The sequence below is a fragment of the Tyto alba genome, unplaced genomic scaffold, assembly GCF_018691265.1.
Source record: "Tyto alba isolate M040663 unplaced genomic scaffold, T.alba_DEE_v4.0 Super-Scaffold_7, whole genome shotgun sequence".
In the NCBI taxonomy this organism is placed as follows: domain Eukaryota; kingdom Metazoa; phylum Chordata; class Aves; order Strigiformes; family Tytonidae; genus Tyto; species Tyto alba.
In genome coordinates this window covers 35,157,945-35,174,378 of record NW_024881328.1, presented here as the reverse complement: position 1 = coordinate 35,174,378, position 16,434 = coordinate 35,157,945, and the positions used below count along the sequence as shown (strand labels likewise).

The 16,434-nt window shown below is 47.7% G+C and overlaps 1 protein-coding gene across 4 annotated transcripts; it reads left to right on the top strand.

The window, feature by feature from the left end:
• Positions 1-32: 32 nt before the first annotated feature.
• Positions 33-16,042, top strand: CUNH2orf88 (chromosome unknown C2orf88 homolog). 4 transcript variants are annotated; one of them, XR_006164516.1, is made up of 7 exons: positions 33-122; positions 494-703; positions 2,518-2,592; positions 6,257-6,461; positions 10,978-11,049; positions 11,659-11,735; positions 15,425-15,588. XR_006164516.1 is itself a non-coding variant. In XM_042783847.1 (5 exons), exon 5 carries the CDS (start codon positions 15,591-15,593, stop codon positions 15,852-15,854), a length of 264 nt encoding a protein of 87 aa, XP_042639781.1. In that variant the 5' UTR covers positions 2,518-2,592; positions 6,257-6,461; positions 10,978-11,049; positions 11,659-11,735; positions 15,425-15,590; the 3' UTR covers positions 15,855-16,042. The 4 variants fall into 4 exon arrangements, 3 of the variants coding, with proteins under 3 accessions (XP_042639781.1, XP_042639778.1, XP_042639780.1); XM_042783847.1 differs by lacking the exons at positions 33-122; positions 494-703 and having other exon boundaries at positions 15,425-16,042; XM_042783844.1 differs by lacking the exons at positions 33-122; positions 494-703; positions 2,518-2,592 and adding an exon at positions 6,057-6,099 and having other exon boundaries at positions 15,425-16,042.
• Positions 16,043-16,434: the final 392 nt, after the last annotated feature.

The following is a 16,434-nucleotide window of genomic DNA, read 5'->3' as shown; positions in this document are numbered from 1 at the left end:
TTTGCCAGATAATACTTGACTATCGCAAAGCTATAATTTCCAGTTTAGAAAGAAGATGGCATTGTCTGCAGCCTCATGTCACAGGGAAGCCTGATGTGACGTATTGCAGTGCACATGTCAAGGTTTGTGTCTATTCTAGGAGAGATCTAAATTTAAAAGATTTACCCGCTTTCTGTCTGTCCGGCTTCTCAGCTGACTGTAATTCTGGTGGGTGGCTTTTAAGCCACAAATCTCTTTTGATCCTCTTTGCAATATTCTGATGCCTCATGTTCGGTTAATCTCCTCGCTGAGCTGCTGCCTGGTGTTTCCAGGGCTGCGGCTGGCGTGCCCTCCCTTCCTTCGTATTTTACCGCTGTTAGATATTGATAAAAAAAATAAAGGAAAGAGGACTTGCATATAAATTAGGATTATTTCTCTGGCTGGTATATCACCTTATGAGCAAAAATGTAAATAATATTTGGTGTTTACTGTTTTCCTGGTGGATGTTTTCCAGGACTGCGGACAGGGTGAGGGTGGTCCCCTCTCCCAAGGAGGGAAGCGCCGGATTGCACAGGCTGTATGCAAACCGCAGCTGAGCTGCTGCCGGGCAGCGGGACGGCTGAAGCCGTGTGTCCATCCTGCCTCCCGGGGACAGCTGATGTTCGGGCTCACTGCTGACCCTTCTGCCTAACACCACCTCCGGTTTCACACAGAGCAGCAAAAGGTACAGCTGCCTCTGCCCCCAGAGCTCCCGGGGAGCGCTCATTGCTGCCGTTTTGGTTTTCCTTCATGGTGAACGTGCAGCGCTGCTTTGGGGATTTAGTGCTCGGCTTCTGTATACATCATTGAAGGAGCCATCATTTAGAAACATTTCTTAGAAAAAAAAAAAAAAATACCCTTGTCATTGCTATGGCACCGAGGTGAGCGGTAGACTTGAGGCCAGTGCTTGCAATGCCCTGGGGAACAGTTTGCTGCTGTTAGTGCAGAGCCCAGGTCGGGGCTCACCGCCAGCTGAAACTCGTTAGCTGAAATGCTCAACCTCTTCCCGATGGAAGAAGTTTCACTATTCTGGAAAACTGTCGTCTCGAATGAGAATTAATACGCAGAACTGGTTTTAAAGATTTTTTGGCTGCTGTTGAATTCCTCAGGTGTCTTTGCTCTGCCTTTACTCGAAGTGCACTGCCCTTGGGGAACGGGGGTAATTTAGTGTGTCCCAGGGAGCCAGCACCGCTCCCCCTTGGAGGGCACCAAACCTGAAAAGCCTGAAGAGCATTAGGAATGCATTAGGGTTTTACAATACAATAATCTCCGAGCTTCAGAGCAACCCGGGAGAATCCAGTATGGTGAAATAACTTCCTATCAGTCACCATATACTTACAGAAGTCTTGAATTTTTAGTAATTTGTTTTTTTAGCTTGAAACCAATTTTTGTTTGAGTTACACTTCTGTGGTGCGTATAAAATGAGGCTTTACATTACAAAAATGTGTCAATTTTTGAAAGGAAGGAAGGAAAGACACGCTTTTATCTGGTGTGACTAATAATCCAGATGTTGGTTAATCTCATTCTTTCTCTTGCAGAATTAATGTTCTGTATGATGTTCTCCTTCAGGCCTAAAGTCTTTTTCCTCCATATCCTTAGGCCAGACTCTGCTCCTACTTTTACCCCGCTAGATACAGGTTATGATGAAAGTGTCTTTTTAAATTGTAGCAGTGCTACAAAAGCTGGAACCTACGTTAGATAGCTATGTTTTTCTGTGTTTAGTATTTACTCTGTCTTATTAATGTTTCTTGACAGATCTGCTAAACAAAGGTGTAAGATGGGAGATGTCCATTCTCCATCATTTTTGTACAAGAGATTTACTAGAAACAGGTGTCAGGTTTCTGACTAAAAAGCAGAAATAAGGAAAGCATTTTCAGGCCCTACCTTGCAGAAAACAGAGGACAAAAGCTTCCATGGGCTTTCTCAGACTTAATGTTTTCTTGTAAACTCTTCTTCTCTGTTCTGCAAAAAAGACCCAACACATTTTCTTAATGGGGTCCTTTGAACAGTATTTCAGTGAGATGCAATATGATGTAAATTCTTCAAAATATTACAGGTTTCATCAAACAACCAAGACCCATTTGGGGAATTAACTTTGTTTTAAAGGTTCCTAAGATTGCCCTAAACTAACTTCCACTACAAACTTTCTAGATTAACAGCTAGCGTGTGTTGAAACAAAAATACCTAACAACTTATACATTCAATTAGCTAAAAATTTGGGCTGTATAGAAACATGTAATTTATTTTATAACCTCTCTCCTCGTTTCTTCTTTTTTATTACTGGCAAGTATAGGTGTTCTATGGGAGAAAAGAATTAATACCTACACATTACATTTCATTTTATTTGGGCAGAGTGCCTTTATAGTGTAACATACTGTTGTAATTAACTTTATAGCACATTTGTACGTATCTAAACAAATTCTAAGTAAATAATGTTGGTTCTTCATGGAAAAAGTTGTAAATATGGTAGCTTAAATAGTTCCAAATGTCTTCACACAGGTGTTGGTGACTGGATGCAATTAATTACTGCAACTCGGCCTCTATTGACTGAAGTGCTGCAGCATACGCAGAAGTGTAAGTACATGAGTAAAACTGAGCATGTGTTTCAAGTTCTGCTGCTAAATGGGGTATTTCACCTATTTTTTTGAAAAAAAAAAAAAAAACAAAACAGGCCTTTCCCCAAATGTCTCGTTGTGATCGTGATGAAGACTGACGATAACAGTCAGCTGTTCTCCCATAATGCTGGGGTTTCGTTAATGCGTGCAGAGTTCAGTGAATATACTGATGGTTCATGTTGGTTTTCTCCTTTGAGCTATAGCAGTATTTGTATCCTCCGAGTGCTTGTATCACTTGGAGGACAGCCAAGCAGTTGTCCCCCGCCGGGGTGAACACGTGCACGCAGAGCAGGGCATGCCAAGCATCTAGAGGGTTCAGACTATATTATAGGAAGCTCTGGAAAACTCTAATAAGTAAATAACTAATAAAGATAGCTAATAAAATAAGTATCACATCTTACTGCAACAAAAAGGTCAAATTTGGTTCAAAAGAGTTTCTTCTGGAGGGAGAGCGCCTTCCTTACCCCTTTAGGAAAGTGCTTTTAGCCACTCGAATTGGGGAGAGGGGTGCAGGAGGCAGCGTGATCTGAGAAACTGAGTCCCAGGAACGGCTTCGGTGCCTGTGTCCTCCCAGACCAGTCCGTGCTCAGCACGGGGCTCCTGCGCCCTGGCAGGGGGCAGGGGGCCCTGGGGACCCCGCAGCCCCGCTCTCTGGACGACCGCCACGCCTCTGAGGCCTCCGCGCCTGGGGCTGGGGTACCTCAGGTTTAGGCAATGTGGTTTTCTACATCGTAGCACCCGTGTCTGGTCCCAGCCTTCCACACCAAAACGCTTCACGAGCTAAATATTTCATCGGCTGCTTGGTCTGTGCCTGGTGATAGTCGTTTCAAGTGGATGCTCCGCATTTAAAAAGACTGACTGCTTTGCTCGAGCCAAACATAATAAGCTGTCTTGCATACTCCACAGCTAATAAAATATTAAACACATTTTGGCACCCAGAACTAAATACCGGCTCGAAATTCTCCTCACACCTATCTCCCTCGCCTTAACTCCCTATCCCCTCCAGCTTTACACTGAAGTGCTGCTGCTCGGGCTTAAACGGTTTGTGGTTGGGTTGTGACACGGGGAGGCGAGCGGTGCGCCAGTGCCGCACGGTCGTGATCTGTCGGGATGTAACGGAGTGATCAAAGCGGGCGCTAGGGATGTGCTTGCAGCCCGTGCCACTCAGAGGAAGGCAGCCTGGGAAGCGTCTGCCCCGCGCCTCCAAGTTGCGCGGTGGGCACCACGCTCGCTTAAAAGCTGAAGTTAAAAGTGGAGCCTTGCGTTGGAAACCAGGCTAGAATAAAAAAAGAGCACAGTAGCCATAAAACAAAGATATTGCTAATTTAGTTATGAAATTCTTATTTAAGAACTGTTGGTTTACAGTTTAAAAATCACTGTTGTCACAGTGCCACTGTGTTAATGCAAGGTAACCATGCCTTTCCAGTACCCCATCTCGTTTCAGTTCTCAAGGCTACGATTTTATTTGATTTGCTCCTCCCAAGGGCAAACTAAACCAGTCTGACTGAAATCTAGCCAGGTCAGTGGGCCCCAAGTCAAAGCTGCTTGAAATCCAAGGGTGCAGTGCCGCCGGCTTTAACGGGCTTTGGGTCGAGCTCCTAAAACCTGCTCCTGCAACCGCTTGCGGACACCTGCTTAGCTCCCAAGGGGCTTACCCCTGGCTGGGGACCTCCTCGCTTAAAAATCGCAAGTGTGAGGAACCAGAGCCGATGCTGGTACCCAAGGTCGCCTGCCCTGGGAGCTGCCGCCGCGGGGGGGCTGGCGGGGAGGGTCAGGCTTTGCCCCTGTTTGCCCCCCAGCCCTGAAACTCTCCCTTCGGCGGTCGCTAAGGGCAGGCGCGGTTCCCGCTAGAGCTGGATGAAACGATGCAGCAGGTGCAGCGCCTACAAACCCCGCACGCAACACTTGCCAGCTGAATGCTTTCTCTGGGCCCCAAAGGCAGTAATTAGTGAAATACCCTTTTTTTTTTTTTTTTTTAAAAAAAAAAAAAAAATGACTGCTGGACTGTTTGCAAGTAACGAGTGTGATATTGCGTGCTGTTGTCAAGTGGTGACAAGCAGTGATCCTTTCACATCACTAACTGCTGGATTTTGTCTGTGGAGGCAAACAGGGGCGGCTGCCCGCTCTCTGCCCCCTGGCTCTCTGGGCTAGCGAGGAGGGCTTGGGCTTTGCCAGCCACAGAGTGGGCAGTGGCGACCGGAGGGATGCGGTGTGTATTTGTCTGTGCCTCTGTAGCCCCTGGCTCTCCCCGCCCCGCGCAGCCCCTCTGGGGCTTGCTAACAGCATTGCAATGGGCCAGCTGTGACCCAGCAGCTCCGTTTATAATACCATTTTTCTTGACTGATATTACTAATGGCTGTAATAAGGTTGCAATAAATTCCTCGGCTGGCCAATGCCTAACTGGAAATCTGTTAGAAACCTAGCTGATAATAAAACCGTTGCCTAAATGCACAGGAAGAGTTAGCCCCAGGACAGCACAGGCACTGAAAGTGAGTTTTTAGCCCGTTGCTGGCGGAGAAACCAGGGCCGGGTGGCGTGAGCCCCGTGCCCCCAGGCCCCGAGCCTGTCACCGCCGGGACCAGACCACCGCAAGCCCCGGCCAGGCGTGGGCACCGTGGCAGCCCCCCGGCCGCAGCCGAGGGGCACGCTGGCGCGCTGTGCGGCAGCTTTGGTGCCAGGACTCCCTAAAAGCGGGAGCGCTTTACCCGAGCTGTCTGTTCACTGCCTCTCGTGAGGAGTAATTTTCCTTTTTAGCATCGCTTTTGTTTTAGAAAGATTTAAAGATGGTATCTCAGTTTTCTCAGCTCCTTCATTTAGGAAACTTTCTTTTGGGGTGGGGGCATTTGATATAATTAATGTTCTCCTGTAGTTACAGATGATTTGATGCTGCCTGACAGGATAAAACAGGAGAAGCACCACCCCAGGCCTCGCCCCGTGGCCTTTCCCACAGGTTCCTTCCCTTTGCTGCTCCCCAGTACCCCCGTGGCTCCCCGCTCTGCAGCACGCTGCTGTTTTATTTGATAACGCAGCCGAGCGGAACGCGCGACTCCGGCTTCAGGAAGCCGAGTCGACCGTGCGGTTTCGATAACCGAGAAGCTTTTACGTGGTAACTCCGTCCTTAAAAATGCTTCCCCTCCTTTAAAAGAAGGAGAAGCCAATGAGAAGCAGCTTTCCTGGGCGGGTGATTTTTTATGTTTATTTTTTTCTTTTTCCCTTTTTTTTTTTTTTTTTTTTTTCCTGGTAATGTTAACACCGCAGGCCCCCTCCCGGCGCGCAGGCACGCCGCTGCCACCGGCGGCGGGAAGGAAGGGGCGGGCGGCGGGGGCGGCGCTGCCCGGCGGGGCGGGCCGGGGCGGCGGCACCGCCGCTGAGGGGCCCGGGGGGCGGCGGCACCGCTGAGGGGCCCGGGGGGCGGCGGTGCCTCCCGGCCCGGCCCGGCCCGGCCCGGCGCGGCGAGCGGAGCCCCGTGAGTGCCGGGGGGGCCCGGCGGCCAAGCCCCGGCGGGGTGAGGGCGGGCGTGGCGGCGGCGGCGGCTCCGGGGGGGCCCGGGCGGGTCGTTTCCCGGCAAGTGTTGTCCCGGTGGACTTTGACGGTGGTTTTGCTCCTTTGTCGTCTCCGAACAGGAACGCGGAGGACGCGGCGCTGGTGGGACGAGGGCCTGATCCCGCGGGGCGCGTTGGCGGGAAGGAGCAGCCCTGGCCCGCCCGGCCGGCCGCGGGAGGTTGAGCTCGACGGACGGAGGCGCGCCCGTGGGATCCCGCTCGCAACGCGCCCGTGGGATCCCGCTCGCAACGCGCCCCTCGCGCTTCAGCCTCCTCCGCCGTGCTGGTAGGTCGGGCGGGTCCCGCGGGGAGCGGCGGGGCGGCCCGGCGCCGTGGGGCGGGAGGGACGGGCTGCGGCCCCTCGCAGCCCTCGCCACTGTGGCGACCCGTGGGGGTGGACCGGCCTGCAGCCTCCTGAGCTGCTGTGGTGGAGGAAGGGAAGGAGAGCTGGGCTCTGCGGTTTGTCAAGGGCAGGTGGCGGTGACGCCTCGCTCCTCCCGCCCCCTGACAGCCCCCCGAGGTTGCTAGCGAGAGTCCCTCGGAACTGGGCACAGCAGAGGTGCTGCTCCAGTGGGGCACCCCTGGGGTCCCCCCAGAAGAGGCCGTAGGACAGAAAGCGATGCAGAGCGGGAAGGTAAATGGGGCGGCTGCTTCTCTGGGACGGCGTGAAACGAGGGGCCTCGCTGGCCGAGGTGGCGTGAGGGGTGGCTTGGCTGCCCCTGCCCTGCCACCAGTGCCTGCTCCCAGCTCCAGCACAGACCCGGCCCAGGGAAGGTTACCTTCATCTGGCACGTTGTAAAATACAGATTTAGTAGTGTAAGATCAGCCATGGTAAAATTTGTAAAACATTTAGAAGCATCTCATGCTTTCTCATAGTTCAGGAGGTAGGAGTCCAAATTAGGTTTCTAAATATAGTAATTAAAAAAAAAAAAAAAAGGGGAAAAATACAGGGATTTATACTATAGTCTTAAGTAAGGAGCATTTTTAACCTGCAAGTACATACAAATTGGGTTTCTTCTGAACATTATGTTCTGCTGAGAAAATTCTTTCTTTCAAATCACTTTGGTTTGCACAGGTCGCACCAGGGGTTGGGCAGGGCCTGGCGACGCTCGTGTCTCTCCGGGGCCAGGGTGTCTCCGTGGGCTGGGCGCCGGGCACCGACTGCTGCTCCGGGCGGCCGGCCGCCCCGCTCCTGGGGCGTGAAGGCGACAGCGCCGTTCGAAGGAGAAGCTGGCACGTTAGGAGTGATGAAATTCAGGAAGACAAACACTGGGGGAGAGCTGTGAGACAGAGCGATGATTTCAAGGCTGAGGCAGTTCTTCATTGCAGTTCTGGGCGGCTTTCGTACAGCTGGAGCATCTGGTCACTGACTCCTCCCTTTGTTCTCTTACTCCTTGGCCGATTTCTGCCAACCGTTAGTAACGTAGCTGTGATTTTAAAACGTGGGGCTGTGTTTTCCTGCGCATTTCTGTGCGAGACATGGAAGAACGGGTCTTCTGTTGCATTTCTAATTCCGATTCCCAGTTTTACAATTGGCTACTGTACAGGGAGATTAAAGAACAGAACACAGGGTTGTGTGCCGCTTTTCTTGTACTCTCCTCTGGTTGATCTTGGGCAGATCCTGGCCATCTCCTTCCTTTCGACTTCCATTTGTGTTAATCCAGTGGTGCCTTTGCCTTCGTAAGAGCATCACAGAGCAAACCAACGTACATCATTCATGCCTTATGATCAGCAGCTCCATATGTTCGTAGCAGAATCTTGTGACAGATAGTACAATAAAACGTGACCCTGTCAGACTGAGATACTGATCCACTGATTTACCTGCTGCGGCTCATCAGTTCTTGCTGGCAGGATCCCCAGGCTGGGCAGCAGCCAGTGAGAGCAGCAGGAGGGGCTTTCTTGCTTGTAAAGATTTGTGCATCCCCGTTTGTTGTCTGCAGCAGGCTGTCTTTGGCTGGCACCCGTGGAGGACAGTGCTGTACCTTTATCAAGAAGGCTAGATCCTAAGCTTTAGCACGGGTGTAAGTGGTTTGATGTTTTAATGTGTTCTTGAAAGTGGGCTGTTACTAGGTAGGCTGTGACTCCGTGATTGACTTGCTGGGATGGGAGTTTTGTGGCAGGTACAGGAAAATACCAGTTTCCCCTCCAGTTCATTGAATACAGAGTCACAGGATGGTAATAAGCCAACAGGCTGCTTCCTTCTGACCCAGCACCATGCTTCAGAGCAGTCTAACCTTGGTGTGGGGCTTGGCCAGTGACACCCTTCGGTGGTATGCCTTGCATTTTCCCCTGCTGTGGGAAAAATGTTTGTGGGGGTTGTCTTCTGGCTATAGGTTTGCAGCTAATACATATTGGGGGGTGGGCTGGTAATTGCACAAACCATGGGTTTTGCTGAAGGATGTCTTGAACTCTCATCTTTCCATGTTATGCAGGGCAAGGAAACAGCTGTACATCTACATTAAAAACTTGATATCCATTTTTTTATATTTGTTTCTGTTCACTCAACAGTTTTGAGTGTTATTTTGTATTTGGGTCCATGGAGAGTTTCAGATCTCCTTTATGACCATTAGCTTTTCCTTCCTCTGAACCAAGGCATTCCTCTATAATTTCTGTAGTTGGGTTCCTTAAATCTTTGCTAAATTTCCTGCAGATGGAGTTTCTGAGAGGCTCTGCATCTTCTTCCATGTCCTTTCTTCTACAACCCTGTTCTGAGGCTTCACTTGCTAAGGAAAGCCACTGGTCCACTCTCACTCATCTAGAAAACGGGCTTTCATCAACAGTAGGCATCCCGCTCTTGTCTGTATGAGGGTAGGTTAAGTTAACATTCTCCCTTGTCCGTGGTCTGGCAGAGAGTCTGTATTGATGAAAGTCTGCTTACTTGTACTCAGAGACATTGGGGAAAAAAAAAACAAGCATTGGGAACCCGAGCAGAATTAATACGTTGTACATACTTCTTCCCTCAAATTTGGGGATAATAGTAGTATGTACAGTTTCTTGGACAAGCAGCCAAGTTAAAACGAGAGCAGAACCTGTAGGAAGTTTTCAGCATCCTCTTTGCCTCTTGCCTTCAGGCTGCTCTCCGAGCTGCACGCTGTTCTGGTAAATAAACCGCTGGTCTGGAGGGAGGATTTCAGGGCAGGCTGACAGGGTACGGTGTTACTTTCATGAAATCAGACAGCTGCCAACCGCACGGTGTTCTTTACTTTTAGCAAGGCGTTTTTTCGGGGATGAAAACTAACCTTGTGGCTGCTGAGGACTGCACCTACTTGTGTTGTTGTTTTCTGAAGTATTGGTATTTTCACCTAAAGGTTCTTTGCTGTACTTCACTTTTGCTTGCTCTATCAACTGTCCTCTCACTGAAAAGCCTTTTAAAGTAAGCTAGAGGTCATGCCCAATTCTGAGAAGTGTGTTGTTTTCCCATTCAGTTACAAACTGGCTTAGAAACCTGCAAAGGTTTTATCAATGCTAGCCACAGTGCGGGGTGGGGGGGGGGGGGAACCCAAGGCTTTGAAATTCCAGTGTGTACCCTGAGAGAGATAACCAGGAGACTTTCACTTACATGCTAATCCTGCACAGCAGTTCTTTTCGGTTCCTGCATCCAGCCCTTTCCAATCTGTAGCTCTTATCTCTTGTTGGCAGTAAGCGACTGGAGAGGGAGAGGACGGCCCTGCGAGGATCGAGGGCTCCATTTTTACTCTTTGTTGCCCAAGTTGTTTCAGGGTATTCAGATATTTCAGTGATTGCCCGAGGTAGCTGGATCTTGGGAATCGTGCTTGTCTTAAAATAACTCTGGCTTTTTAAAACTTACTTTTCCTATGATTAGAAGGAGTCTTTGTAATAAATGTTACCACACTGCATCTCCTCTGTAGGATTTGCAGAAAACTGGATGTTAAAGAGAGGCAGAAATCAAAACGGGGGGATTGGACTGCTGTGAGAGCCCCTGCCCGGGGCTGCTCTGCCCGGGAGCCGCCGAGTCCTGCAGCGACGGAGGCGATGCTGTGCACTAAGTGAATGATTCATCCCTCTGCCACTTACGTGCCGCTGCTCTGCTCAGAACGGCAGAATATCCAAAGGCATCACATCACGTGTCCTCCTGAACAACATCCCACCTTGTTAGGGAAAGGCAAGGCAGACGTAGGATGTCCTGGGTTTCTGTCTCTCCATTGTTACACGGCAGACGTAAATATTTAGGGCGATTAGGTGCGGTTCAGAGGTCTGGCTGCCTGAATGCTGTTTGGTTTGCCTCTGCTGGTAGTCAGCTGGGTCGCCTGCCCCGAGTTTGAATACCTTTGTTACAAAGAGTCATGTTTATTGTTTCCATGACAATGACAGCCCTGTGATTATCTGACTATTCCTTCCCCCTGTGTGCTTGGATGATAAACGTCCAGATCTCAGCAGAAGCTCTGAGAGGGAGAAAGGAGAGAACTTTAAAGCTTAGGCAAAAGATTGTTCGAGATGCCGGTGTATTACCCTTCCTGTATCCTTGCTGAAATCAGCCTTAACGGGACTCGCTGTGGAAGGAGGTTGGCATTCTGCATGTAGGACAGGAGCCACTTGCCCGAGCAGTGGCCCCACTGTACGCCCTGGATTAGGTGCTGTATATAAATTGTTGCAGCCCGCCGTTCAGTCTGATTTCTGCAGTGCTGTATCATCCTTTTACCTCTGTCAAAGTCAAATCCTGTGGGTGAACAGGTAGGCAGACTTCTGCAAAGCCAGCACTACAGGTTCCTCTAACTTTGTGATGATACGTAACTCTGACATCTTGACGAGTGCTAAGTTTTATTTACTGGTTCCCTTTGCAGAGTCCCAGTCGTGGAGCTGTCTGCTGTACTGGGGACAAGTGGGACAGCTTGTTAAAAGCCGATGTGGTTTTGGTAAGTAGCATACTGAGCTTCTCTTGCGGATGCAGAGGAAAAAACTAAAAGCCTCCCTGGCTGGAGGAGGGTTACAAGGAGTCATATTTGAACCTAAACGCTTGGGAAGTGAGGAGCCTGGCTTTGTCACAGCAGAAATTACCTGCTGTGTTCAGTTGGGCAGAGCTGGACTAAACTATTTGGAAAAGTGTTACTTATTTTTAATCCGGTGACTCCTGTAACAAAGTGTTATAGAAAGCGGTTTGTTGCAGTATAGCACTGAACTTCGAGGAGATTTTTTTTTCAGAGGTCTTTCAGATAGAAACCATTTAAATGGGAGCAGGAACCCATTTGCCTGTGATAGCTAGAGATGCTGTGTAACAGCAAAACTCTCGCTCTTATGCCTGTCTTTGTCATATGAACATCTATTCCAGAGAGGCAGACGAAACTTTATTTTTTATAGCTTGCATTTATTGTTTTGTAATTACATACGGATGATTTTAATACCTTAAAAAGTCTTATTTATCTAAATAAAACTGCAGCTATGCTATTAATGCCTTCTTCCTTGTATGTTATGTTGTATAATAGTGAATTGCAGGCATCCTTTTACCGTTGTTCTGTTTCCTTCAGTGGTGAGAAATGAACTTACCTTGGCAGGAAACGCTTAGCCAGGCTGGCAAAGAGACTGCTTAGCCCTCCCATGCAAGGTGAGTTCAGCTATGTGGTACGACTCCCTCAATATTTTCTCTCCTTGTATTACCACAGGGCACACATGTAGGAAATAACAGAATAGGTGAAATAACACCTGAACTTTGTCCTCGGGAAGTTCCAGTTCCAGGGATGTGGAAGGGAATCGATTTGTGTTCAGGACTCTTAAAGTTTCAGGACTCTTCCTAAAATAATACACAGTGCCTACACTATTGAAGTTAAATGAGGTCTTTAAAAGCACATTGACTATATGTCAGCTGAAATGGAGCACAACTAGGAGCCTGTATTTTTCAGATGAATTAAATCAACATTTCACTTACTGTAAAATCCGTCTTTAAAAGGACAAGATATGCTCAGGTTTGTGATGGTGCTGCTCTAACTCCTGGCTGCCAGCGTACCAGCGCGGATCGCGGCTCCCTCGCCGCTGCCCCAGCTGAGCACAGCCGCTGAGCACGTGAGGACCTGCGTCTGCAGGGGTTTGGGCCGGAGCCTCCCACCATCTAGGCAGTGGTTTCCAAGACACAGCTGGCAACAGATTAGCACTTGGACACTGAAGGAAACTGACTCCTGTCAGGCAATTCTGCCTTGTGCAGTTACTGAATGAAACATCGCGCTGAGAGTAAAATGAGCTTTTTTTTTTTTTTTTTTTTTTTTCCCCCCTGCCCTTCTGAGGGTGTGAGCATTGTGAGGAAAGCTAGAGTTGTTAAAAGCCCTGTCAGAACTTAACACTCAAGAGATGAGGTAGGTGGAGGGGATTTAAACAGCACTTCGCCATGTATGTGCAAGCAATGGTTGTCAGAAAAACAAGAAAGCAGTCAGAAGATTGAGGGCAGCTTCATTTGCAATTGTTTTTGTGCCAGGAATTACTAACTCACGTAGAGCAGGCAAACTATAAAACTTACTGCAGTGTCTTGGAAAGTGCTGTGCTCTATAAATAATGGAATGAGCAACAGTCAAGAATTTAAACTAGGGTCAATAACTTTGCTTTTAAGCTCAACTAGGAATCAATTTGGAACAATACAGTTGTCTTGCATGCCATGCTACCTAGAAGCTTTCTAGCCCGCCCCTTCCTCTGTGTAGGATGGTCACACAAACATTTGATTTAGCCCAAATGAAAAGGCAGAGGTATGAAGGTGGGAACAGAGGTAAATCCTGCAGAGGAACATGCTGACTGAAGGAATTTCTCCCTGCCTGCTTTAGGAGATGCTTGTCCTCCCTCTACTCACATTCCCTCCTCCTTTCTGCCAGACACTAACTCATCTGCTGGTGTCCCTTAACAGGAGAGGAAAGGAAATCTTCAGTGGTAGGATGGAAACAAAACAGTGATAAAATCCTAAACAGTGACAAAATACTAACTAAAGCCAGCTACCATTTCACAGATGTCCTTTAAGAAGTGCAAAAAAAGGGTAACATATAAAAGAATATCCCCCCAAATGTAAGATAAAAATATCTAAATCTGAATAGTCGTGAAATAAAGTGTCAGGGACGAAACTCTGATGAAATACGCTGTTATATCAAGTACGGTGTAGAACATGTGTGTAGTTGGGGAATCTGAGGTTTAAATCTACAATATTTACAGTTCTGGCTAAGCCCAAGGAGGAGATGATAATCTAAAACTTCTAATTGTTACCAGTAGCGTAGTGAGAAGGGATTAGACATCATACCTCCGTACCTCCCAGTGAAGCTTGTGTATTACCTTGGCTGGATAAAGAGTGCAGCTTTCAGGTGCCAGCAGTGCTGGGTTATAGATGTTATTAGTGATTCTTTGCCATCTTAGATACTTGGAGCTATGTACTTGTCCAGAAGAGCAAGGAGAAATTATGTTTGTTAATGTTTTATTAATGGTAAATATTGAAATTAGGCATGCACGAGATACTACTATTAGGAAGTTTTGAATTATTCAGATGTCTGAATTGCTTTCAGATATCTCCTTGGCCTCTGGTCTGTAAGCATGTTCTGTAGGTATTCTAAGTTTCATCAGTGTATGCAGTTGATAGACACGGGTATAAAGCTCATGGGGTTCTCTAAACCTCCATAGGTATAAAGGTGCTGTCACGTGCAGTGAAATCCTTCCTTTTACTCATTTAATAACAAGTTATTACAATAAAAATCTCACTGATAGCTTAGCTCCCCTTTGTGCTGGGTAAAACTGCAGATGCTAGCAGCAGGGTTTACGGTAGAGGCTTGTTAACTATACTGCTTACTCTAAAAATACACTGGCACGTGCTGCAGCCTGTCATTACGCACAAAAGAAACTTACTGAATTTTCTTCAAGTGATTTACAAACATTTCTCTGAAACGCTGAAACGTTTTGATACAAAACTACAGGTCTGAGAACATTTGTACGTACTTTGTGGTTTCAGAAGCCCTGGAGGCCTGACCTTCTGCCAGGAACACCAACCACCAGTTCCGAGTGCTGGCGCTTCGGTCCTGCAAACTGGTTTCTAAATAGGTGGTGATGTTTTTATGAACTAGCAGAAAGAGGAGGAGAGCTTGTCGCCGTGAAGCTGGTTCTCACGAGTCAGCTGCTAGACTGGGGGAGTCCCATCCTACCTGTGAAGCACCATTTGCCTGCAAATGGGCTTAATTTCCTCTTCAAATATTTGCCTGGGATCAGGTTATGGGATTGGAGCCCCTGTTTGCCGTAGTATATAAAGCAAATAAATAAGGCTTGATATCTTTGCCATGATTATGTTTTCAAGGGCTGTTTACAAAAAAATCTTTTAACTTTGGCTGACCTTAGTACATCGTCATCGGGTGAAGCTGCAGGGAACAGTTGGTTTCTGTGCAGCACAGTCTTTATTTTGGCTGTCAGTCTATTAACTCTGGTAAGCGGGTAAGCTCATGCCAAGCAAAGTCAGGCATATCATGAGATTCTGCTTTGCCTGTATAGAGAAAATAGCCTGAGAACAGCTTTGTAGGCTAAGAAACAAAAAAACGTATACCAGAATTTGGGGCTGACCAGTTCTGATTCTTGAGGAGTTGGACAAAAGGACCCTGTCGGGTGTTTGGTCCCTCCCTCTCCCTTCTCTAGATCTAGAGTTGTCCAGCTTTAGTAAGAATGGTGCTCTAGCTCTGTCAGAACTGCCTTGAACACAGCAGTCTGCTGCTGCTTTCCCTACCTGCCCCCCTCCCCAAGGGGAAAAAACAAAACAAAACAAAAACCAAATGAAAAAGCAGCATTTGTTTCTTGTGAATACCTCCTTGTGACTGCATGTTCAAGCCTCCTTGAGCAACAGGAGGATGACACTAAGAATTGGTGTCACTCCTGCCCGAAGGGTGTACAACAGCCAGGACACAAGGCTCTTGTTAGGTGGTGGCTGTGGGGTGCTTCTGGTTCTTATTCTCTGTAGCAGCAGCAATCACAGGAGTTAAACAGTATTTGTTTGCAGATTCAGGAGAAGGGCACTGCATTGTCAGTTTGGAAGAAACAGATTATTTTTTAGTTCTGTACATTCCTAGATGACTTGCGTCGTGTACAGGGAGTTGCATTCAAAGGCAGCTTGAATTCAGGTCAGGCTTTGCCTGCCTGTAGTGGAAGGACGTTACCGATCAGCACGTTTTATGCACACCATGCACACTTACTAAAGTCGCTTCTACCAGCGTCTGTGCTGAATTTAGCTTCCCTTTGAGCTCACTGAGAATGGTAAGCTATTTACTGCATTTATATGAAACACTATTTTGACAGATTTCTTCAGAAGTAAAGCAACACAAAAGGAGAGGTCCTGTTCTTTGAAAATAACTGGAACCACTGGCAAGAAGCAGCAACACTGTGCATCAAGCAAGGAAGCCATTTCCAGGTTATCAAAACATGCTGTTGAACTGAATTTTGCAGCTGCGTTTTCAAATGTACCATGGGATGCATCAAATCCAAGGATGCCTTTCCAGGTTCAAACGCTATCCAGGATGAAAGGATCGGGGAAGGCAACGAAGGGTGCACTGGGGAGAAGTCATCACTGCTAGCAGTGAAGGTGGATGAGAGAAGTCCATCAAGCACTATAGTGCTAGACTATGCCCACCGTCTCTCCCGTGAGATTCTTGACCAGGCGGTGAAACAGTGGGCAGTGACTGAAAGCAAATACAGCGACATCCCTTTTATTGAAAGTGATGTGCCCTGAGCCCTGACTGGCGAGGACTGTCTGCACAGTGAGTGCCCTGTATGTTGAGCAGTTTGTATTTGGTACTAGTGCGAATAAAGTAAAATCAGTTGTGACCACTACATGAATGTGTTTGCAAGGAGAGGTTGAAAAAAATTTGCCTTTTAATCAATATTGCTAAGAAACTAAATGGATTACAGTAGAACCTATTAATCGTGTCATTTGTTATCGGCCGTATGTTGAGTATACTCTGTGCTGAATGTGATCAGAACTTAGTGTTAAAAAAAGAGGATGAGAAGAATGTGGCTGCCCTGCGCCTGTACTAGCACTGCCACAGAGGCCCCAAAGGTGCTTAACGAAGTGTGGATTATTTTTAAGTACTGCATAAAAAAATCAGTGGCCTGTTTGTAGGTGAAAAGAACTCTGTGCCTCGTAAATTTGTCCGCATTTTGCTAAAGTGAAACCCGGGTCTGCACGTAGCAAAGATAACTGCTGTCATAAATTTTACTTTGATTCTTTGACATGGCTAAATCTGTAAACCACGGAATATTGAAGGTGATGAGAAGCATTTTATAAAACCAAGCAGTATTCAGGGAACCAT

What these genes read in the sequence shown, in the direction of transcription:
- CUNH2orf88 (XM_042783847.1), top strand. Translation starts at nt 15,591, where the DNA reads ATGGGATGCATCAAATCCAAGGATGCCTTTCCAGGTTCAAACGCTATC.